We start from the raw sequence: 23,608 nt of genomic DNA, 5'->3' as shown, positions 1-23,608 counted from the left end.
TGTGGCGGAGAGAGAGTATAAGAGAGAGAAGAATGGGATCCATCTACAAGGTTGGAGATATTTGCAGAAGTATGTGACACACGAAAGACAGCCTCCAAACTCACCATCACCGTGTGAGTGTCACAAGGACGGCCAGCGGGCGCGCTTGATAGTGTTTATTTTATTATTATTTTTTTAAAATTCAGTTTTACCTTTTTTTTTTTTCTTTTTTCCCTCCCCCATATTCTCTTTCTTAATTACACTTACAAAAACTCCTCAAAGAACACACACACAAAAAAAAACCCACTATTATAGATGCTCTTAAAATAAGGTGGTTAGAGGTATAGTGACCTAGAACAAGTGGGTTTACTCGGTTGTCTTTTAAAATGGCTCATCCATCGTCAATCAGTCATAGCATCTAGCTACCCATCATAGTCCACAACTACTTGATAGTCTAGTGATGCAAAATGCTCTAACTAGTCGATCGAGTTATAGGGCTAACTGGTCTATCTTATAACTCATCACACCATTAATCAAACTAAAATACTTTAACTAAGAGCATTCTCATCAATAGTTTTTGGAGAGATATTTTGTATATATAGAAGAAGGAAGAGATGAGTTGGAGGGGACGGGGAAGAAAGAGAAAAAACCAGGTGAATGTTATAAGAAACAATTAATAATTGTATTTTGTGAGTGGGATGAATGAAGTAATTTTCATAAAAATTTGCACCCTATGGGCTATGGTGAGATGCTGCAAAATTAGGCAAAGAAACAAAACTAAGCAGACCAGTCAATGTTGAGTATTCCTTTGTAGACCAATAGAGTGAATACTGAATAGACCATTACCTTTTAAGTTGGTATTTACGACTTTTCAATTCCCGTGAGTTGACTGGGAAGCTATACCCTCGCTTTACTAATCCACTTGTTTTAAATTAACCATATTCTTCACATATAATTCACTCAATAATAATAATAATAATAATAATAATAATAATAATAATATTTTTTTTTTTTGAATGCTACTAGCTCTATTACATTGTAGTATCTGTTCATATACTTTCTTAACCTACTGAAACACAAAGAGCTAATAACGCCTCCACGGAGGCTCGAACTCACAATCTTCCAAGTGGAAGTCCAACCCGGGTACCATTGGACCACATAGTCCTGGTAATAATAATAATAATATAATTATTAATTAATACAAAATATATAATATTTTTATTCAAAAATAAAATTCGACATTTTTAGTGTTGGTGTGTGGTAAAATTTTGCACCTTGTCTTTGTTGGGGCAGTTATTGCGATGTCCTTGGTTATCACCTCCATAGGCGTGGCACTCTGAGCTTATTTATTACGGAGAAAGAGAAAGAAAAAGTTTTGTAATTTTGTAGGGAGGAAGGAGGATCCACATTTGACAAATCAATGGCATTGGCCGGTAAGAAAAAGACATTTTTAGCATACTTTTCTTTTTCCTTCCCATCATTTGCCTTTTCACCCATCTTTTCTATTCTCATGCTTCAATTTCAAATATAAATCGTAGATTAGACGGACTAAAGCTATAAAGTTACACTATGATAATAAAGATTAGGAGATGAAAATGTATTAATAAATCAGGTACAAGTTGGGTCGATGGGTATTGAAGTAGTCCGACTGGTAATCATTTATATATATTTCAAAAAAAAAAAAGGAGTATAACTTTACTATTGTATTAATATCTTGTTTATCAATCGCTCTAAATTGTTGGGTTATTATTTCTTCTCTTAAAAGTTGAATTCTCAATCGCAAAGGCCCCCACACTCCAGTCCAACAAAGCATTTAGAATGATGTAAATATAACGGTGACTCGTGACATAGTAGAAAGAACCAAATATCAGTAAGGGATTTGCCTACTTTGGGCATAATCCCCACATTGCTGCTGCTAAAGTTGTTGGGTTATTATTCACACTGCCGCTGCTAAGGTTGTTGGGTTATTATTTGTATCAAGTATGTAAAAACTTGTTCGTGAGACAGGTTGGGTATTTGATTAATGAAGTTAAAAATTCAATCCATTAATCAAAGACTTGATCCACTGGAAGGCTTAACGACTCTTCTTGCACGGGATAGAGGGGGCACAGTCACTCGTAGAATTGGTTAATTTTGAGGTTCGCCTCTCTTTCCTTACCAAAAAAAAAAAAAAAAAAAAGACTTGACTCATATCTGACTCGTCTCAAGGATTGAGATCTACGATCTCACACAAGTGTTATCCAAATTTATATTATTGTAATTTTATTGATAAAAATAGTTTAATTTAATTTAGGCAGATTAAATAAATAGAAAACAAGACAGAGAAAGGAATTTGGGTGGAATTATTAATTTTTTTTAATAAAAAAAAAAAAAAAAAAAAAAAAAAAAGAGAGAGAAAAGATTACGAAAATTCCGGAAAAAGAAGAAATAAGAAAAATAAAAGTGGAAAAGGCAAAGTTGGCCTATAGAGAAGGGAAGAAAAGAAGGTACAAAGAAAGCTCCAGCTCCCATAGCCAAACAAGAATAGGAGAAACCTTTCTCGGGGAAAGAAAATGATTCTGCAAATTTTCCCGAGAAAATAACAACAACCCAGAACAAGAACAAGAAGAATCAGAAGGCCCAGAGATAGAACAGAGCTTTTGTGCAGATAATTTTTAATTTTTTTTAATTTTTTTTTTGTGTGCTTGTGGGAGAAAGAAAGAAAAAGATGATATCATCCTTTGCGTCACCGTCGTCTTCGTCTTCGTCTTCGGCGTCGTCTTCAGTTGTGGTTCGAGTGGAGAAGGCCACAAGCGAGTTCCTGATCGGCCCGGATTGGACTCTCAATATTGAAATTTGCGATACCATCAATTCCAACCATTGGTATTTTCTGTTTCCTCTTTTCTTTTCATGTCCCCAAGCTCTAAAATTTCCCCCCTTTTCTTCTTCTGGAAAAAAAAGTTGACTTTTTTGTTTCCCTTTCTTTTTCCCTTGGGGCTCTAGTAAGGGTAATTAACTGGAAATTGTTTGTGCATGTGTGCATATATAATCACTAAATCTTGAATTTCATAGCTGATTTTGCATGGACTTTTGTTTTCTGAAGTTGATGGAGAAAAAAGGGTATCTATTTATTTATATAATTATGATTGCCATAGTTTCTATTAGTTTGGAGTTTCTGTTGCCCTTGTTGACCAAAATATGTTTTCTATTTATCCTTGTTTTATGTTTCTCTTAGCAAATTTCTTTGACAAAATCTGTTGCTCCAATTTTCAGGTTGGGCAAAGATGTGGTAAAAACCTTGAAGAAAAGGTTGCAGCACAAGAATCCTAAAGTGCAGTTACTTTCTTTGACGGTAAAAATATTTCTTGTCAAACAAATATTTGGGTATTATTGTGCTGTGTACCATTGAAATCTATTGATGAACTTCAAGTATAAAGCAGTTGCTTCCACTGTTCATACCTTGTTAACTGTTCTCTATGGCTTCTCTTTAGCTGCTGGAGACAATGGTGAAGAACTGCGGGGATAATGTGCACTTTCAAATTGCAGAGAGAAATATCCTGCAAGATATGGTGAAAATTGTGAAGAAGAAGGCAAGTTTCAACTTTTGATATTCTGTGGGATCATAGTTTGAGTATACATGTGACTCTTTTTCCATAATTTATGTTTCGCTTTTATATTCTTAGCTTTGAGGTCTGGTTTAAGAATATCTTGTGTGTTTTTTTATGTTAGAATCAAACAGCAAATTTTGGGTTTTTGTGCTTTTTTTATGGGTTGTACTCTGTTGCTTTAGTTCTGCATTTTACCATTTGCTTTGAGATCATTCTTAAAAATTTGATGGATTTGCAGACTGATATGAATGTGAGGGATAAAATCCTAGTACTGCTCGACTCTTGGCAAGAGGCATTTGGTGGTCCTGGAGGAAAATATTCGCAGTATTATTGGGCTTACGAAGAACTGAGGGTGAGTTTTCGATTCTTGATTTCTCGGGTTAGAAATTTGTGATTTTAGGTGATTGACTATTCAAAACAAGACATTATGTGTGTATGTGAAAGAGATCATTCAGAAACATTTGGGAGACAGGGTCCAGTGAATTATTAAAACGATTTGTTTTCTTTTATGAATGATAAAGCCATTCAATAATCAAGATTGCAAAGCTTTACAGGTAATAATGTGTTTAAATCTGTGGCTAAGGACTGTTTGAAACTTGTTGCAGCGTTCTGGTGTGCAATTTCCCCAGCGTTCTCGTGATACACCTCCGATTTTTACTCCACCTGCAACACACGCGGGACCTAGGCTGCCTCAACCGGGTTATGGAATGCCAAGCAACTCCTCAACTAGACTCGATGAAGCCATGGCAGCTGACGTGGAAAATTTAAGGTAAAAACTAATTTGAATTCTATGTGCATATTGTGATCCAATATTGTCGTGTATTTACTCTAATTTTCTCATGAATACAGTTTATCAACTATAAGTTCAATGCGGGATGTTCTGGATCTTTTAGCTGACATGCTGCAAGCCGTGAATCCTGGGGATTCTGCAGTAAGTGCACTGACCTTTTCTCTCTAATCTGATGTTTAATTCCACTTAAAGGTCCTTAGTTTCTTTTCCGTTTTTATTTTCTAGGCTGTAAAAGATGAAGTTATAGTTGATCTTGTTGACCGTTGTCGGTCCAATCAAAAGAAACTAATGCAGATGTTAGCCACAACTGGGTAAATTCTCTTTCCCGTGTTTATTTTTATCAAAAAAATGCCATTTTGCAGTTGGGTTCTGGTTTAGTAACTAGGATCTATAGTGTATCTAAATTTATTTCTATTGTTTCAGGGATGAAAATCTTCTAGCACAGGGTCTTGAATTAAACGATAGTCTACAAAGCTTGCTTGCAAAACATGATGCTATAGCTTCTGGCACCGTATTGCCAAATCCCGTCTCTCCTGTCAATCAGCCATCAGTCGAGATGCACAAGCCTGACCTAAAAATAGCTGAAGGATCTAGTACACCACCACCAGATACTAAACCCGCTGCTGCTCCTGTTGTTGCAATACCAAATTGTTTAGATGAAGAGGAAGATGAAGAAGACGACTTTGCTCAGTTGGCTCGAAGGTAATTCTTGATCTGCACAGTATGGAGATTCTGCTGAGCTGTATTTTATCTTTTATTTTCTTTTCGTTCTAAGATGGTAGCATGCAAATGCAGGCATTCAAAAACTCCTCGAACAAATGAAGGTGTTAGTAGTACCAGCACTGTAATATCCCAAGGAGCATCTTCGGATCCAGCCATGAGTAGTGCGTTGATTCTTCGTGACCCGCCTGCACCTGCCAAGACCACAAACGAGCAAGATATAATCGAGCTCTTGAGCATAACCTTGTCGTCGACTGTGTCTCCACAGGCACCTGCACAAAACGTAAATCAGGGGTCAGTTTCTCCTACCAATCAAGAGAACATGCGTACCTCCTCCGAGTCTTTCCCTGGATATCAGGGCCAGACATTCAACAGTTATGTAGCGCCCTGGGCTCGGTCCCAGCCCCAGCCCCAGCCTCAGCCTCAACCCCAAATGCAAACTCATTCTCAACCCCAATTCCAACAGCCGCAGATGCCTCAATCTGTTAGTGAACCAAGACAACCTCGACCTAATGGTCATCTTCAATACCAAGGACAACCTCAACATAATGGTCAATTCCAATATCAGTTACGCCCGCAACCTCAACCTCAACCTCATTTCCCTCAGTACTCTGCTTACCCTCCTCCGCCTTGGGCTGCAACTCCTGGTTATTTCAGCAACCCAAACCCGTCATCTAGAACACCTTACATGCACTCAACTCTACCAGCCACTACAAGCATGCCCACACCTGTAAAACAACTCAACTCATTCCCAGTCGGAGGAAGCAATACTACAGCAATTAATGGAGCTGCAAGGATTGGTGTCAACAATGCAACAAATCCCCCAGCCGCTGCTTCACAAAAAACGTTTATACCATCTTATAGGCTGTTTGAAGATCTTAATGTTTTTGGTAATGAGGACCAAAGATTCAAGGCAACAAGCAACTCATCTGCTGGCATGTCTGGGGAAAACAACCAAAGTTGGCTTTCAGGGCACAAGTGATATACATACATTCATATATCACATACTAGCCATAAATTTATGTAAATGGGGGTGGAATCTCTTTTTTTTTTTTCTTTTGGTTTGTATGCAGGGGGAATAACATAAGATTGATTGAGTTGTGGCCATTCCATATTTAGTGCTTATTTTGTGCCAGGGGTTTATAGGCTTTTTATGGCTACCGTTAATGGTACTAGATATCTCGGGGCTTAGGGATTTGGCTTCCTATTGCATATGTTTCTCAGGTCATGTTTGTAAACCAATTTCGTTGACATTGTTAATCACAAATAATTTTCGATCAAATGCTTTGAATACAGATAGATTACACAGGACAGTTGTTTATGACTAACGCAAAATAGCAGACATCATCTAGTCCGCAAATTGCACCTGAAATTAACGCAAATGAGATTTTTTTAACTGAAGCTGCTTTGCAAAATAAAATTAAATTATGTTAATAAGTGCAGGTGATCTATACAGATTGAAGGGGCTGACCAAAAAAAAAAAAAAGGAAAAGAAAAGAAAAAAAAAAAAAAAAGCACACTACGCCGAAAGGAATTAATAAGAACAAACAAAAAAAAAAAAAGAGGGGGAAAAATAGACAAAAACATATTTACATCTTTCTTTACCTATGTATCAAATTATTAGATAAGCCTCCAATCAGTGTGAGATTCATCCAACTTCACGTTATACTCTGTCCTGGAGGCCCAATGAATATGATAACATACAATGGCCGACCTGATCTTCAGAGATTCAATGCTGAGTGGCAGATTCATCAACAACCCAATTTAATTTTGCTGCTACTCCCATCCATCCCCCACAATGGTGTTTCAATTTAATTTCCAGACTCAAAGCTTTCATCTTGGTGGAGATATCTCATCAGCATAAAGAGACACACAGGAATCTGCAGCACCAGCTGCAAGCAGCACTTGATATGGATGGAATGTGAGACACCTAACGGATCCAATCTTCTGTGCCATGAATGTTGATAAATATCGTATGGTGCCTAATTGCTCGCCCTCCAGGTTAAACACCTTGATAAGTTGCTTTGCTGACCCACTAGCTATAAGCGGTGCATGCCGATGAACAGCTAGAGCTGTAAGTGATCCCCTATGCGCATCGATTGTGAGGTATGCATCCCGCAGATTTCTCACATCAAGGAATTGAATATCACCCGCCTGAGATGCACTGACAATCTGAAATGAAACAGTAGATATGTTTATAAAATTTGCCATAAGACAACAACAGACACAACAGGCTCAGTGGAAAGCCATTTATAGCAAAATACCAATGAAACTTTTTCACCTTAGCTGGACTGAGTCCAGGTTGAAATCCAATCCCCACAACTTTTTCTACTCTTTGGGTGTGTGGTCTTGTTGAACCAACAATCCTACATAAAAGCAGATCCAGTTACAAACAAGTCAACTGTGCAATTATTCTTACATACACAAACAATTGTATGTATATGTTTACACTTTACATTGCATATTATATATCTATATAGAGCAGATAGCAGCTCTAGATAAGTAGATTAGAACAATGAAATTCATACAACAGTAGTCCATATACAAGCTCTTAAGATAGGAGGCAAAATATAGGTATTTACTAGAAAGGAGCACTTTCCAGCCAAGACATTGAAATAGTCAAAAGTAGATTTCACATCTTAATCTTAATATCTTAATATGGAATTATATATAAGTTGGATGAACTTATATAGGAGCAAAAAAAAAATAAAATTGGCCTTACATTTCAGGCATTCGAACATCAAAAAGCTTAACAGATCCATCCACAAAACCAGCTGCGAATTGACTTCCATGAACCTGAGAAGCAGACTACACAAGGCACAAAAAACATATAAATTAAAAGATTAATTATACATTAAAAAAAAAAAAGATTAATTATACAACTAACGATATAAATGTTTAAAATTAATTCAGGGGGACCTATGAAATACCTACCAATGCTGAAATGCTGCAGTCTGAAGATGATGGAATAGTATTTACAAGCTGCTCTTTGTCCAGGTCCCAGGCCATGATTGAAGAATTTTCACCCGATGCAAACTGATGGAAGAAATAATAGATTACATAGAAATAGAAATGACAGGTGTACTTAAGTGAGATCAGAATGTATATGCATACACGGATGCATTGATCTACTAGTGACATTCCAGTAAATGTTATAAAATAAGCAAAAAAAAAAATGCATATATATTTACTAGGCTTTATATACACAAACAACATAAACTTCTATATTTTCTATTATTCGAGAGCCAGGATGTACCAGGCAACCAGATTGCTGCTGCCAATCCACCACAGCATTCACACTTCGCATACCCACTCTGTGACCATGGATTGAAGAGAATGCAGTAACCAACTTTTGCTGACCTCTTGAAGCATAATCCTTCCAAATGCGGATGTTGCCATCACCTGCAAGAGGCAGCACCATTAATCATTACTGCATCAACAAAGAGTCTTGAATGTAAAATGAAGCAATAAAAGTTAATACTTGAAGCAACAAGAAGCAAACTATCATCAAGCTCATTCACAAGGCACAGCTTTGAGATTCCTTTATCAGGGTAACTGTGATTATCAAAGCTGTTAAGCAGGGTTGCCTCCTCATAATTCCATACCCTGACAAACCATACAAAAAATTATATTTATAGAGCTAGAGCTTGTAAATATATGAAAAAATTCACAGGAAAAAAAATAATAATAATAATAAAAAATAAAAAATAAAAACCCTTATCCATAACTACTCATAACTTGCATCATTTCACAAATCAAATTAACTTGGCATAACCAAAACAGGGTTCAAGACAATACACATTCTAGGCAATGGAACCTATTGCTAACAGTAAAACACGGTTAAAGACTTGAGGCCATTGGACTGATTTAGTTCAAGTCCCATAAAATTGTAAACTGCTACTGCCAATCCAATTCATACGATATTAACTAATTAATAATCATAGAGGTTCCTACATAGTAGAAAACGTTATGTTTCAGAAGTCCAATTGTAATAGTAACAGTTACAGCCTCAAGAAAAGAGAGGTCAATGAGGTTCCTACCTGATCCTTTCACTGTCGTCTGAAGCAATCACAAAAGGTGAGAATGGCTGCAACAAGGCAGTTTTGGTACCATTTTCAAATTTTGTATCCCAACTTGCAATTTGATTATGTAGCTTGCTCACAGCTGACAAAGGAAGATAAGCTTTAGAAACACTAATGTGCACTAGGAGTCTAGGATAACATGCTTTTACAGCGAACAGAAGAAGGAAATGGGAGATGGGAAAACACAACTATTAAGAAGACCTACTAGAATGTTGGCATTTTGCAATCAAGTCGAGGGCCACCTTTTCCCTCTCTTCTCTTCTACTGATTATCTCTTCACTATCATCAGCTGCAGTAAGAAGTGGCTTGGAGAAGTGACCACAACTCCAATTGTATATGGTAGATTGTGGAAGAAAACTACGCTCAGAAGTTCCGGAAGATCCAGCTGCGCCCAAAAGCGGGTCAGCCAACCCAGAGTCTGGAGAATTCATTAAGTGTGGTCGGAACTCAAGCGAACAAACTCTCCTGAGGCCTGTCATATAACTGGCCCGAGGGGGACTAACAGGAGGAGTTCTGAATGTCAAAGACAGATGTCCTGCTGCAGCAATTGAAAAAATCTCAAAAAGAATGTAGTGGCAGGCAAAGTGTCAAAACATTGACCAAAAGAAGGCGCATTAATCTGAAACTATTAGAAATGGCTAAATTAGCAATAATGACCAAGTTTGATACCTCCATTCATGTCAAACCAAGAGGACGATCGAGCCAATCCAGCTACACTAGTGCTTGGACCTGCTGCAAATTCACTAGACTTAACAGATTTGGCAACCACTTGTTCAATACCAATAATGGACAGAACACGACGACCAAGGCCCGAAATGCGTGGTGATGGATCCTTCGCCAGGGTACACATTGCTAATACACACTGTGAATACAATGCATTATCTAATGGCCTAGTATGGTTCAAAACTCCATTGCTAATGGGATCATTTAATAAACCAGAATCAGAATGTTGTGATGAATCATCAGACAAGGGTGATCCATGCATAATACTTGGTGCAGCAAGGGGGCTGCTAGTGGACACTCTTCCATCCCGAGCTGTAGACTGGTTTTCACCTCCAATTCTCAATAAAGGAGCAATTGGAGACGGAATGATACTTCCATGAGGGACATAATGGGTTGGAGTAGTATAGCCACTGCCTGAACTCTTGACAGCAAAAGAAGGCAAGGAAGTAAGCACAGAGCTATTTTGAGGCTTCAAATAAGTGGCTGCAACAGACTTCAGGTGCTTATTATGCCCAAATGCAAAGCGTGCCAGAGCTGCAATGATGAGATAAAACAATAACAAAAGTTAATTGCATGTATGTGGGGACCAGATCCAGTGTACATGGACTCTTCCAAGCAAATGTCAGCCTAAACTTTGCAATTCCCTAGAGAATTTCTACTTTAGGCAACAGTAAAAGTGAACCTTTCAAGGATCAAAACACATTAAACATTTAACACTTTGTTTTTTTATGCCAAAAATCTAACAAAACACAATCAAAGAATACTAACTAAACACTAGAAATCTTTAAACACAAAGCTACAGGGCCTTTGAACAAAGTAAACAATTCTACCATATGAAAACAGGGTCAAAAGTCAATATACTGCATACCTACTGCAACCTCAGCCCTAACCAATGGGCTTCCATCAGGCACAGCACTCAAAAGGCTCTTAACAATATTAACTTCAGCCCTGACCTTTTCATCATCATCACAATCTTCATCGCCACCAACTCCATCCTTAGAGGTGTCAAACCCAATGTCTAGCAAAGTGCCTAGTGCAAACACAGCAGCAGCTCGGACCTGATACCAAAAGACTTGTTGATTAGACTCCTAACACGGAAGCAAAAAATCAAAGTGGGAAATAATATGATTTGGTACAAACCTCGGGTTGGGGTGCAGCAAGTAGAGGTGCAAATATCGCAGGTGCATCAGACTGTAGACCTATCATTTGTGCCTCAGTGAAATCCTCCCAGAGTTTGCCTAGACATAGACACAACCACTGAAGGAATAGAGGTTCTGTTTGTGCATCATTCGGAGCTGACCCCTGAAGATGTTTTAAGCAGACATGTATAAGACCAGCTTCAATACAGGCTTCCTGACCCCGTCTGTGACCATCCACAATGACTGCCAAAACGAATGCAGCCATTGCACGCTGCTCTGGATAGGCTTCAATACTATCAAGAAATCTAGTAAAATATGTATGCCCACCATCCTTCACAAGATCAACCTGACAAGACTGATAACACAAATATAATGATATTTCAGTATGTAAATAATATTCTCATTTTTCTCTTTTACCCCACTCATCATGGAAAACAAAAAAGAAATGTTGGACATAAAGCACCATTAAAAAATATGGGTATAAGAGTGATATAGTTAAGTATGTGGAAAATAAGAACAAATTTGACAGTGACTATAGACAACAGAGGAAATTTCAATGTCTACCTTATCAAGTGCAAGGATCTTTGTCCATATGAAGACAAGAATTTGCCTAAGTTCTGGAGTGGTGGTTTGCAAGAGCTTTAAAACATATGGAAATATACCCACAGATAATGCCTAGAAGAGCAGACAGTTAGTCAAAGTATTGAAATAAGAAGCTAGAGAAAACTAAAACCATAAACCATAATGATGTACCAGATCAACAGCCCAAGGGCCCATGTCCAAAAATCTTCCAAGAAGTACCAGAGCACGAAACCGATGGCACTGACTAAGTAACACCTATAAATGAAAAAGTAGAACCAGATACATACATTGCAAATCAATCAATACATTACCAAGCTAAAGGTAACACAGAACCCATATTAAGAAATAGAATAATCAAAAATGACATTAAGGATCATGTTTTGACATTCAATCTTTAGAAGGAAAAAGGAAAACGATAATAGCCAAACTCAATAAGGAATAAATACTGTTATATTTGAACAAAAAGCCAAGAGATACATGCTTAACTACTACACCGTATTACAGTGACACTCCAGTCACCAGCATTACGTTATTCAGTACTAGAGCTTTCTCTATTCTGGCTATTTGCCCCTTAATACTCAGAAATTTATCACAATTGCACATATAGCACACAGCCACAAATTGAGTTTTTAAGAATGACTATACAACATAGAATTATAAAGAAAGCTAACAGTTGCAATATTCAATTCAGTGATGGAACAGCGGTGAAGCATGTACCATTTTAAACTTCAATCAAATTCAAATCATTCAGTTTCTTCTTTTTCTGATATATTTAAGGAAAATTTGCATCTTGGTTAGTTACTGCCATCTAGTCAAATCAATCTCTGGTTCACAGACCAACATAAATGTCATCCTCCATCATTCCCAATCATTGTGATGTATCTCTACCGACAAATGGATATATGGGTTAACCACAAGTTTGCAAAACTTAATCTGATGGGGGCATTTGCGTCATTAAATATCACATTTCAGCCATCCTTTGTGTAAATGCATATATTCTTCATCTTCTTCTCAAGAAAAGAAGAAAACATAAACTTGGGCTTGCAGCCAAGTTTATGGTTATGAGCTGCCAGGTGCTGTGACTTGTGGCTGTTCACATCTGGTGTTCAGTGAGGGAAAATCAAGAAGTACAGGTCTGTCATTGATAGAGGCAGTTTTGGGCCAGCAGGTCTGTTTACTTGGACAATAGCCTTAACAGTAACCACTAATAAAGTTCCTAGTGAAGACTTTGAGCATTATCCGTCCCTCCGTTCATGGTTGTCCAGCAGCCCTTCAACCAATGTTTTGCTGTAGGGCCATGGTGTTACAAGTTGCAATAGAGGGTGAAAGCTGCATGGCTGATACATTGCGACGAGTTTTCCAGTCATGGCATAGTTTAACAATGATGAATTGGGAAAGATAGCTCATGAAGGGATAGTTGATAAATGAGGATCACTTTTACCAAACTACCCCTCTAAATTTAGATTTTGATATGCAATAGATTCAAAGGGTGTCATTTGAGGACTCAAACTGCAATGATTGGGAACAAGGGTGGATCATATTTGCATTTACCTGTCAACCATAGATTGATTTGACTAGTGGCCAATAACTTGGGGATCAAAAAAGCAATTTTCCCAAAATAAGATCATAACAGCATAAAAAACTAACTGCCCCAAGAAATAGAAACTACACATACAAGCCCCCTGAAAAACAATTAAGTGTGATTAAAATGACCACACACATAAGCAAAATATGCACTAGTTATAAAATAATGAAAATATTAAACTTGTCATCAAAATAACATTAAAGAAACTGGAGTGGACAGGAGAGGCAGAAGCATCAAATTTAAATACCAAAAAATTTACCAAAATTCATAATTACTCAAGACAACCAAATTATGGGCCTCATTGATTATTACCAAGAAAAACTCTACCTGAAGCACAATAGGCAACTGTTCTGGAGGTTTCTTGTGCTCTGATCCATGATCAAGCCATACCTCAAAAGCTGTCAACTGCTCAGTGAAAAAGGAACTAGGCTGAAAATTGAAAAAGGTATAAAGTCAATGTTGGGAGAGAAGTGTTGCTAGTCATTACTTCCAAAACATTTAAAACTTAATGAATTGAATAAATTTAATAAATGTGGAAAAAATTGGATGCAAGTTTACAACAGAAGAACAAACTGATAATTCTCACTTGAAACTCAGCATTTGGATCCTCAACTAAAGTTGGAAGCTGAGAGAGGCATATTTCAGCAGCCATGTCCCATGCATCCCTATAGAGCATGTGTTTAACACAAATGACTGAATGAGCAGGATGCAAAGTTGAAGAAGAACATACGATATAAAAAACTACATGTAGTTACCACATATGATGCTGATGAGTAGGTGGCAACATCGGGTACGAAACTGGTGAACAATTTGCTGAGCGCATAATTCTTTCAGCAAGTAAGAAATTTCGAAACAAACTGGCAACTAGTAGATCTTGCCTGAACAATCTTTGAAACAGATCTACACATTCAACAATCATTTAAGGTTAAGACAAAGATCAACATGCAATAAAACTAGATGAAGGCCATGCTGACCCTGTTATTAATCTTTCCCTTTACCATGCGGAAGAACATTCCAAGCAATTGTGTCTGTAACTGCTGTAAATATCCAGTTCAATTCCCCAAGAAGTGTTTTCCGATCAGTTTGCCGGCCAGGAATTCTATCTATGAGAGAATAATCAAGTGACTCCCGCAACAAAGATCGAGTGCAGAACCTAATAACCAAACAATGACAATTGTGAGACTACAAGATACTCCATAACAAAGAATGAAAATAAAATATTAAATTAAATAAATAAACAGAAGCATTCCCAAACAAGTTACATTTGATTTTTTAAATAAGCAGTTCAATTTAATAAATGGAGAGACAAATATAGAATTCAAGCGAGAAATTGAGAAAACAGGACAGAAATGAACTGGAGGAAACAAGAAAAAATAAAAAACAACTAAGCTCATCATCCAGAAGAATCTTCAATAACAACCAGCGCAGTAGTATCATAAATTTAAGACAACACATACTCAAAGGCCTTATGCCTTTTTGCCAATTCAAGTATTCAACACTGCTTCTAGGTTTAAAGGAAATATTATTTGTTTAATATCATTAAGGGAGGAACAATCTGTTCATTCTGTGTTTGTTGAGATCAAAGTCCAATATTTGCAATCCAAGTGTTGGACTTGTTTATCCAAATCCAACTCCTAATAGAGAACTCAAGGTTACATTAATCAGTTTACTCCTTTATTTTGAAGCTGTGAGACCACTCGCTGAATCAGCCAAAGGTTCAACACAGACCAGTTTCAATTGAAAATAAAAATTTAAAAAAAAAAAAAAAAATCAAACAAACAAATTTTAGTCATTTATGCATCTGCCAATAGATTCAGTTATTGACAAAATTGTTGATTAACAGAAACTACTTGGATGCCAGCTCTTTTGTTAGTCCTAATAGATATGCATCCAGGCAGCCATACACAAGGAAGGGGTGTGGAACCAACCATACTATATATGGCTCTGCATGTGACACAAGAAGTAGGTGTAAAAGGGACCACTTCAACGATGAGGGAAAAAGCTTCAATAGGTTCCTTCTATATGATAGCAGCCCAAACAGAAGGGCAGTGAAAAGTGAAAACTTTATGCGGCATGAAAATCAAAGGTAACAATTCTGTAATTGAGATAGGTATTAAGAATCAAAATCAAAACAGCACCTATTGTCAGGCCTCTCTGAATACAGATATGTGATACACAAAGGATAATAAAAGACAAGTAGAAGAAGAAGAAGAAGAAGAAGAAAAAGACAAATGTAGTTGAGAATTAGTCACCATCTCAATGCCATTTTAATGGGCGTAGTGAGGCAGGAAGTAAAAACATCAGCAGGAAATTCAGCACTTTGAGGAAGGGTTTCATGTGCTTCACATGCAGCAAGCAAAATGCAATCCCTCGTAGAAGGCCCAGAAGAATTAGAAGCATTCCAGTCCTGAAGCTGTTTTATAAACATAGAAATGCTGGTTGTCAATTCAAGATCAGGAAACCACTAGTTTGCACTTCATGAACAAAAATTAGTCACTTGCCTCTATGAACGCATTAACAATCATTCCAGCAGCAGAGCAGTCAAAGACATATATGGATGGGGTCCTCAACCAAGAATCCAAGTCATTGATCGGCAAAGGGATATACTGTGTATAACTCTAAACAATCCATACCAATAAGAATTAAAAGAACATTTAACAGAGCCTGGAAAGTTCATGCAAAGAAACAAACCTTATTGAATAGCCATATTTCACCATTTGGCGTTGGCTTTGGTACACCATGTCCATTATAGTGAAAAAGCACTCTTTCTGACTTAGCATATTTACGACATGTTGTGCACAGTTTTTTTACTTCATCAACAGTGGGGTCTAAGGAAATCTTATAGCGGGCCTGCAAATAGACATTTTTTATTAATTCACAAGTTACATAACAACCATAAAACAGAACTAAGACATCTCAAGCAGTACTTATGATGCAAATTGCATAATTCTTACCCTAGGTTGCCATCTCTCGTATTGCTGGTTCAAAGTCCTCCCAATTGTTTCAAGTGCTTTTTGTGGGGCCATTGAAAATGGATCTGCCAAAAGTCAGAAAAATAGACCACATTTGGCAGAAAATTAGTCATGCCAGCTTTGAAGAACAAACGTAATAGATAATAAGCATCAAAATTTCACTCTTCCTCTTTAACAATATAACCCTTTTTTCATGATATAGAACTATAGAAGACATCTCAAATTGTTCCCACTAAAACAAAACAACATTGATAGAAAAATCCAATTTCTGACTTTGAATTTGAGGGGTCATGAGTTGCAATTCTTCTAGTAAAAGGAAAATTTTAAAAATAAACAAATAAAAAATAATAATAAAAAAAAAAACAAAAACAAAAAACATTTTGCAAAGGAAAGGAAAAAATGAAGAGACATGACTGTCTCAGATAGTTAACAACATTATTATTATTATTATTACTAATATTCTTTCTTATCAAAAAAATAAAAAAGTTCATTCCCAGAAAGTTCAGGATCAAGAATTAGCTACGTACAAAAATTGGAAAATCATAGATATTGGTCAAAGCTGGGAACTGTCAGCAAGCAGACAGAACCAAGTAAAATGAGCAATAGAAACTAGAGAGATCATTTTACCAATCCAGCACTCCATCCGGGCACAAGGAGATATCTTGATTACATCAGGAGGATCAACGCTAATGTTTAAGCATAAAACAAGAGCAACACATCCCGTTTTCATCTACAATAAAAACTGAGTTAAGACAAGACGACATAGAAAAAATTGACATCTTTTTGCATCTAAAATGGACCGGAAGAAGAAGAAGAATACAGAGAGTAAAAGCTATCATACAAAATACAAGCTAAAAATATCATATTAGAAATTAAAGAATTGCTTTACGAGCAAGCTAACAATGTTGTCCACCTATCAATACAATGCAGTATACACTATGTGCATTCACAAGCAAAGACTATCTTTGAGTCTTTGACCCAATAGAATATCTTTATTTTAATTGATATACTCATCATCTTTAAACTTTCCTCTTCCAGAATCAAGCATCAAGCCAAAAAAACAAACAAGCAAACAAAACAAAAACAAAAACAAAAACAAAAATCATTTAGGTTAGATAGAAGTCTAGAAAATATCCACCCAACCAGATGCAATAATTATATCTAGTTCGTTCCAAAACTTATACTTCAATACTTACCATCACAGGTTGCAAGCTAAAGATCTTCCATTTTCAACTAATATTCATAGAAACAGGGTGAGAAAGCATGAAACTTAGTACCAAATATGTTATTCGAAGTGTTAGGCATGAAAAATCATAGAGCAAACAATTGGGCACAAATTACAAGACAAAGACCATTTCTAGTACATAAATCCACATTCTGTCTGTTAAATAGTTAGAATACTCCTAAATTAAGTTTAGGAATCATTCAAGTATTGGGTTCCTTGTAGTTTAGGAATCCTAGGGATGGTAAGATTCCTAATTCCTCATCACCTGTCCAACAGTTTAGTATACATTAAAACATACTGAAAGACATAAAGTATATTATCTGTCTTTTAATCTTAATTTATTATCTTATTATATTATCACATACACCTTATTGGAGAGTGGTGGCTCTTTGCCACCCAATCAAGCACCATGCTCACGATATCTAATACTAACTATAGCAGATGCTGTAGGTAGGCCAGAAAGTGTGTCAGGGGAAAGGGGGGAGGTGGTGTTTGGTAAAAGATTGGCCACAAATTAAATTTTGGTTATGAGAATTCAAATCAAGTCAAATTTATTAAGCATAATAATATAATATTAATTTAATCTAAAATTATAAGCCTAAGTGTCAAATGAAAGGAAGAATAACTACCAAGGATTATTTTCAACCAATCTAAAACTTTTTTTTATAATTCAGACATACTTAATGGTAGCCAGTGAGTGTCTTGCTATTTAAAGTATTTTCCATAACTTGAACTATCACTTCATTGAGATATTCTAGTGTTACTTATAGAGTGCAGATGGAACACTGAAAATTCCTTGTAAAATATACCATATCCACATCAAAAAAAATACCTCTCAAAAGGGTGGAAGGCACCCTTAATGGCAGCCACCACTCACTCTTTCTCTCTCTCTATCTCTATCTATTTCCAATTAGGGCCTTCGTGGAGAAAAGGTGCATAAAATTAAAAAGGGATCATAAGTTTTGAAAAGATCAATATTTGAAAATTCAACCCACAAAAGTACATCCTAGCCTCCAAACAGTGATACATGGGAATGATCACTATCCCAATTTTTCCAACAAATTTTATCTCCTCAGTAGTTTTATCAACTATATTACAGACAAATGCAAAACAATATTAATTTCCTCCCAGCTCACAAGGCACTCTCAATAAAGCAGATAATCAGAGCTTATAACACAAAGACAGAATCCGATTTGAGACATTTTGCTGTAAATCACTGGAGGAAAAGGGAGAAGTGTGTCATTTACTTTTGGCACCTACAATGATAATGCTTAATTGAGATTTAATATGCTTAATCCATAGTTCAAGTAGTCAGCCACTCAGCCACATGAGCACTTCAGCCTATTATCTCTTTTACTTAGTTTTACTGCTTTGTTAACACTTTAATGCCCCAGACAAAAATTCATTCACAAAATGCAATCAATAAGAATAAACATATACATGTTTGCCTAATCTACACACATAACACAAGTCAGAAGAAATTATATTCGAGTTGAACATAGAATCTAAGAAAGCAGCAAATGAAAACAGAATGTGCAATAGTAATAAGTGAAATAAATGCAGCAGCACAAAGGTGAAGCAAAGGAATATAGGGCAATAGGGGCACATCTTACTCGGTCCCTCGGACGCCATTTGGAAACCAGCCCACTTTCCAAGGGTCCAGACGGCACACATTCTTCAAAGCCATCATGCCGAAGCTCACAAAAGACTATAGTCTGCGGCAGATAGGCCATACTTGTTGTTGTCGTCGTCATCGAAGTGGTGGCATTGTCACCACTAGCACTACCACTGCCACTGCCGGCATAGCTACTGCGAGCAGTCTCCAAAGAGTCCCTAATCCTATTGGGATTGCTACTCTCCGTCTCCCCATCCTCCTCGTGATTGGCATAGTCCTCCAAGTGGCTGGAAACAACGGTGGCCGACGACTGCGAGAACCTGGAAGCCATCAAATCCCCCAATGCCATCCAAAAACAAACCAGCGAAATCCAACAACTCCAGGCAGCAATTAACCTTGCCCTAATCTCACAAATTTTGGTCTGCAACTCATAACCCTAACCCCCAACCCCTGTTGGCCCGGCGGAAATGAATACGGAAAAGATCGGCGATTGATTCCCCGGTCGGGGCGCGAAGTTATACAGAGAGTGAGATGTGTGCGGGGAGGTTTTGGGATTAATCAACGAAGCCGGAGAACCAGCGGCGCTGGGAGACGGAGAGGAAGACGAGAGAGGAATCCAGTTCGAGAACCACCAGGGAAGCTTCTGGAGAAGCCGAGAAGAAGAATCCCTAGAAGACGGTGGTGGTGGTGGTAGTGAAAGATGAAGGAGAAGAGAAGAGAGAGAGAGTTGAAGCGCAGTGCGGCTGCTGAAGCCAAAGAGAGAGAGAAATGGAGGATTTTGTGAAATATAGCGAAATCAAAGAGAGAGAAACAAATTCGCACGGTTTTTTTTTTCTTTTTTCTTTTTTCTTTTTTTTTTTCCCTACTCCGTTGTTCCGTTTACACTGTAACGGCTTCTACCCCGAATTTCCGCACCGTATAAATTTTGAGTTCTATTAATTATATTCGCTGGTGTGATAAATATAGATATGAAATTTCTAAAAAAGTTATTTATATTCTATATTTGTGAGAGGAAGTAAAAAATTAAGAGTAAAATTTGAAAGTATTAAGTAATAATTTTTCGTATTTGCACGCCTTTTAAGGGCTGAAGTCAGCTGATGCAGAGGAGGCTGTAGTTTGACCACACAAAACTTGGTTTTCTGTATTACACACTCTAGCTGTACATTTTCGGGTTAATTCAAACCAAACAATCCCTTCCATTAATTACTTTCACTTACTTTGCCCTCGACAATATTCGTTACTATATTTTAAATTAATATTGAAAAATGCATATCCAATATTTAACACTTTCTTTTTGTAAATTTGAATTGCCAATACCATAATCAATGAATATCCCTCTTATTTTCTATTGAGTAAATATTTAAAATGTCCCTCGATTATAGCTAAATTCACAAATTGGTCATCGACTTTCAATTTCAACCAATTAAGTCTTTAACTTTGCAATTTTAACACGATTTGGTCCTCCATCTATTTGACCATTAGTTAACAGTGATCGATGATCTCCAGAATAACCTTCAGCTCTCGTCGGAGCACGCGGAGGCCTCCAGGATGACGTTGCACCGGTTCGGAAACACGTCGTCTTCTTCGCTATAGTACGAACTCAACTACATTGAATCCAAAGGGAGGATGAAGAAAGGCGACCGAATTTGGTAGATTGCTTTCGGCAGTGGATTAAAATGTAACAGTGCGGTCTGGAAATGCAACCGGAACCTTAAAAACCCGACGATGGACCATAAAATTACATATATATCCTCAAAAATCACAATCAACAAACGGTCAAATAGACAGAGGACCAAATTGTGTTAAAATTGCAAAGTTAAGAACTTAATTGGTTAAAATTGAAAGTCGATGACCAATTTGTGAATTTAGCTATAGTCGAGAGACCATTTTGGGTATTTAATCTTTTCTATTTTAATAAAAACGAAAATTATAATAAACGGTGTACAAACTCTCTACTTATATGATATGAAAGAACATTTTAAAATTTGTACCTAATTGATGTTGTGAGTGTATTATGTTCTTAATAAAGTTGTATTTTTCTCTTTTTATTCGTATATGTATTATTAAGTGTGGAAGGGAGTCCGTGACCATTTTTCACATAGTGATCTTAATTTCATGTTATTATGCAGGTGTACGTTGTTGTTTGTATATTGATTCACGGGTATTTAGCTTTTCCATCAGTTTTGTTCAATATGTCGTTAATGTTTTCTTTATTGTTTTGTCATGTTAGTTCTTTTGCACTGGCATAATCATTGCTCCATCACGCAACTTGTCATCTTTAATGTTTGCATTTTACTCACGATGTTTAGCTTTTTTTTTTTTTTTTTCATATGTTCTATTCACTATGTTGTTAACGTGTTCCTTATTGTACACGTTATTTTGCATTAGTCTTGTACTCATTGCTCAATCACGTTACTTGTCATCTTTGGTGTTTGTATATTAACTCACGGTGTTTGGCTTTTTTCATTGGTTTTGTTCAATATGTTGTCAATATTTTCTTTACTGTTTTGTCACGTTCTTTTGCACTACCCTAATCATTGCTCTATCAGACTACTTGTCACCTTTGTTGTTTGTATATTAACACACGGTGTTTAGCCTTTTTTCGTTTACTCAATTCACTATGTTGATCATGTTTCCTTATTAAATTGCCATGTTATTTTGCATTGGCCTTGTACTCATTGATCTGTTTTTTGTACTACTTGTCATATTTGATATTTGTATATTAACTCACGATGTTTAGTTTTTTTCATCCATTTTATTTACTATATTGATGATATATTTCGTTATTGTTTTGTCACGTATTTTGCACTACAACACTAGTTGGCCGTGTACTCTTTACTCCATTTTTCATGCACTTGCCATCTTTGGTGGTTGTATATTAACTCATGGTCTTTTATTTTTGTCATCCGTTTTGTTTACTATGTTGTGAATGTTTTCATTTTTGTTAATGTCCGTTTCTTTAATTTTGCAAGTTAAATACGTGGACTGTGATATGGTCTAAGCGACTGTATTTACTCATGCACAACATTGTGTGCACCGTTGAATATCGTCGAAATCGTGTGCACACTTCTATATTACATAATGCACACTTATACATTGCATTGTGCACACTCTAATATTGCATTGCCCTCACGTTTAGATTGGAATGCACACATACACATCATACACCACCAAGCAAAATAAGTAGTTACAAATCCAATTGATTCACATACATGACTAGTGTACACACACATCATTAAATGCAAATCACACAACAAACATATGTACAATAGTGCACACACGCCACACTTATACATTGCATTGTGCACACTCTAAAAGTACAATGTGCACACATTCACATTGAAAACAAAAATAAAAAAAAAAACCCCAATTGATCTACATACTTTACTAGTTTACAAGTGCACCCTCACATCATTAGTTAAATACAAACCATACTACAAGTGAATGCATACGCATATGTACTACAGTGCACACACGTTAAGTTTACAATGCATACACACATCACATGAAGACAAAGTGCACACTAGGTCACAACGAGGTGCACACATACGACGAAAACCCAGCCGCGAGGAACCGACAGTGCAAATGTAAACCTACAAAGACCACAATGCACAACAGTATATTGCTCGCGAAAACTATTAATCACAAATATAAACAATATTATACTCAAACAAAATATAATTAGAAATACAAAAATCAACTTGAGTCCAACGCTGAAAAAAAAAAAAAAAAAAAAAAAAACACATAAGAAGAAAAACTCAAAGCAATATGGAAAAAGAACCCCACACAAGGAAACAACAAGCTAAGAAAATCACAATTTACCATAAATTCAACTCCTAAAATCAAACATAACATCAACGTATAATCATTCCAACCTTCATAACACAAATGAAAATTACCAAATCAACCATATGTAAATAAAAATGAAAAAGAAAACCACAACTATATATATATATATATATATATATATATATATATATATATATATATATATATTGTTGCAAATCTTATTCATCTCATTAGTTGTCTTACTTAAATTTTCATTGTTGGTGATAATACCCCTACAATCTTGAAGTTCATCAAGCATATGCAATCTGGATGTTACTATAACATATTAAATTTCATGTTATCTTGTGAGTTATTTCGAATGTAATTATGCAATGCAACGTTGCCATAATAACTTCAATTTGGTTGTCTACACTCAATTGTGGCATTTTACTAAGTATCTATCATCTCTTCTTTAATACTTCAATGATCTTTCATTACTACTACAAAGAGTGGAATGTGCATGATTGAATGCATGTTGAGCATTAGTTGGTGGTTCTTGTTTAATTTGATATTAATGATACTTTATTTTTGAGCAAGACACCAAATATCTTGATCTATCTAGATATACTTATTATCCACCAACTAATATCTTCCTATTAAAAAATAAAAACAATAATTTTTTAAAATTAAATGTGATATGGTTTTATTTTACTTAAACGGATTAGGAATATGCAGGGGCGGAGCCAGGATTTGTTGGTGCGGAGGGCGCCACTCCCGATAAAATCCAACCGCCACTGCTCGTAGCCAGTAGTCCGAGTTCATTGCGGTTGCTGTCGTGAGT

General features: G+C 36.4%; 2 protein-coding genes across 4 annotated transcripts; one reads left to right on the top strand and one right to left on the bottom strand.

Annotated features, from left to right (window-relative positions):
• The first annotated feature begins 2,435 nt into the window (after positions 1–2,435).
• LOC109181637 (TOM1-like protein 2) lies at positions 2,436–6,358 on the top strand. Of its 2 annotated transcripts, XM_019331500.1 has the most exons (10): positions 2,436–2,841; positions 3,232–3,310; positions 3,450–3,548; positions 3,805–3,918; positions 4,172–4,335; positions 4,416–4,497; positions 4,582–4,667; positions 4,780–5,058; positions 5,152–5,541; positions 5,575–6,358. In XM_019331500.1, the coding sequence occupies exons 1-10, from the start codon at positions 2,687–2,689 to the stop codon at positions 6,056–6,058; spliced, it is 1,932 nt and encodes a 643-aa protein (XP_019187045.1). In that variant the 5' UTR covers positions 2,436–2,686; the 3' UTR covers positions 6,059–6,358. The 2 variants fall into 2 exon arrangements, with proteins under 2 accessions (XP_019187045.1, XP_019187044.1); XM_019331499.1 differs by having other exon boundaries at positions 5,152–6,358.
• A 258-nt stretch (positions 6,359–6,616) lies between these two features.
• LOC109181636 (regulatory-associated protein of TOR 1-like) lies at positions 6,617–19,793 on the bottom strand. Of its 2 annotated transcripts, none has more exons than XM_019331498.1 (23): positions 18,998–19,793; positions 16,787–16,889; positions 16,142–16,224; positions 15,879–16,037; positions 15,689–15,805; positions 15,440–15,600; positions 14,186–14,340; positions 13,943–14,087; positions 13,774–13,852; positions 13,515–13,616; positions 11,774–11,857; positions 11,585–11,695; positions 11,022–11,375; positions 10,750–10,939; positions 9,828–10,415; positions 9,364–9,693; positions 9,117–9,240; positions 8,558–8,682; positions 8,333–8,478; positions 8,011–8,112; positions 7,799–7,884; positions 7,358–7,442; positions 6,617–7,248 (listed from the first exon to the last, which is right to left on the bottom strand). In XM_019331498.1, exons 1-23 carry the CDS (start codon positions 19,346–19,348, stop codon positions 6,910–6,912), a joined length of 4,119 nt encoding a protein of 1,372 aa, XP_019187043.1. In that variant the 5' UTR covers positions 19,349–19,793; the 3' UTR covers positions 6,617–6,909. The 2 variants fall into 2 exon arrangements, with proteins under 2 accessions (XP_019187043.1, XP_019187041.1); XM_019331496.1 differs by having other exon boundaries at positions 9,364–9,696; positions 18,998–19,791.
• Positions 19,794–23,608: the final 3,815 nt, after the last annotated feature.

This window comes from Ipomoea nil, unplaced genomic scaffold (assembly GCF_001879475.1).
Source record: "Ipomoea nil cultivar Tokyo-kokei standard unplaced genomic scaffold, Asagao_1.1 scaffold1043, whole genome shotgun sequence".
In the NCBI taxonomy this organism is placed as follows: Eukaryota; Viridiplantae; Streptophyta; class Magnoliopsida; order Solanales; family Convolvulaceae; genus Ipomoea; species Ipomoea nil.
This window is presented reverse-complemented; position numbering and strand designations above follow the sequence as displayed.

Excerpts from the sequence above, each read along its gene's own strand:
- LOC109181637 (XM_019331499.1), top strand. The coding sequence starts at position 2,687 with ATGATATCATCCTTTGCGTCACCGTCGTCTTCGTCTTCGTCTTCGGCG. Across the intron at positions 2,842-3,231 it reads ACCATCAATTCCAACCATTG|GTTGGGCAAAGATGTGGTAA; the intron begins GTATTTTCTGTT and ends TCCAATTTTCAG. Across the intron at positions 4,336-4,415 it reads GCTGACGTGGAAAATTTAAG|TTTATCAACTATAAGTTCAA; the intron begins GTAAAAACTAAT and ends TCATGAATACAG.
- LOC109181636 (XM_019331496.1), bottom strand. The coding sequence starts at position 19,348 with ATGGCATTGGGGGATTTGATGGCTTCCAGGTTCTCGCAGTCGTCGGCC. Across the intron at positions 16,890-18,997 it reads AATGGCGTCCGAGGGACCGA|ATGAAAACGGGATGTGTTGC; the intron begins GTAAGATGTGCC and ends TTTTTATTGTAG. Across the intron at positions 13,853-13,942 it reads ACTCATCAGCATCATATGTG|GGATGCATGGGACATGGCTG; the intron begins GTAACTACATGT and ends CATGCTCTATAG.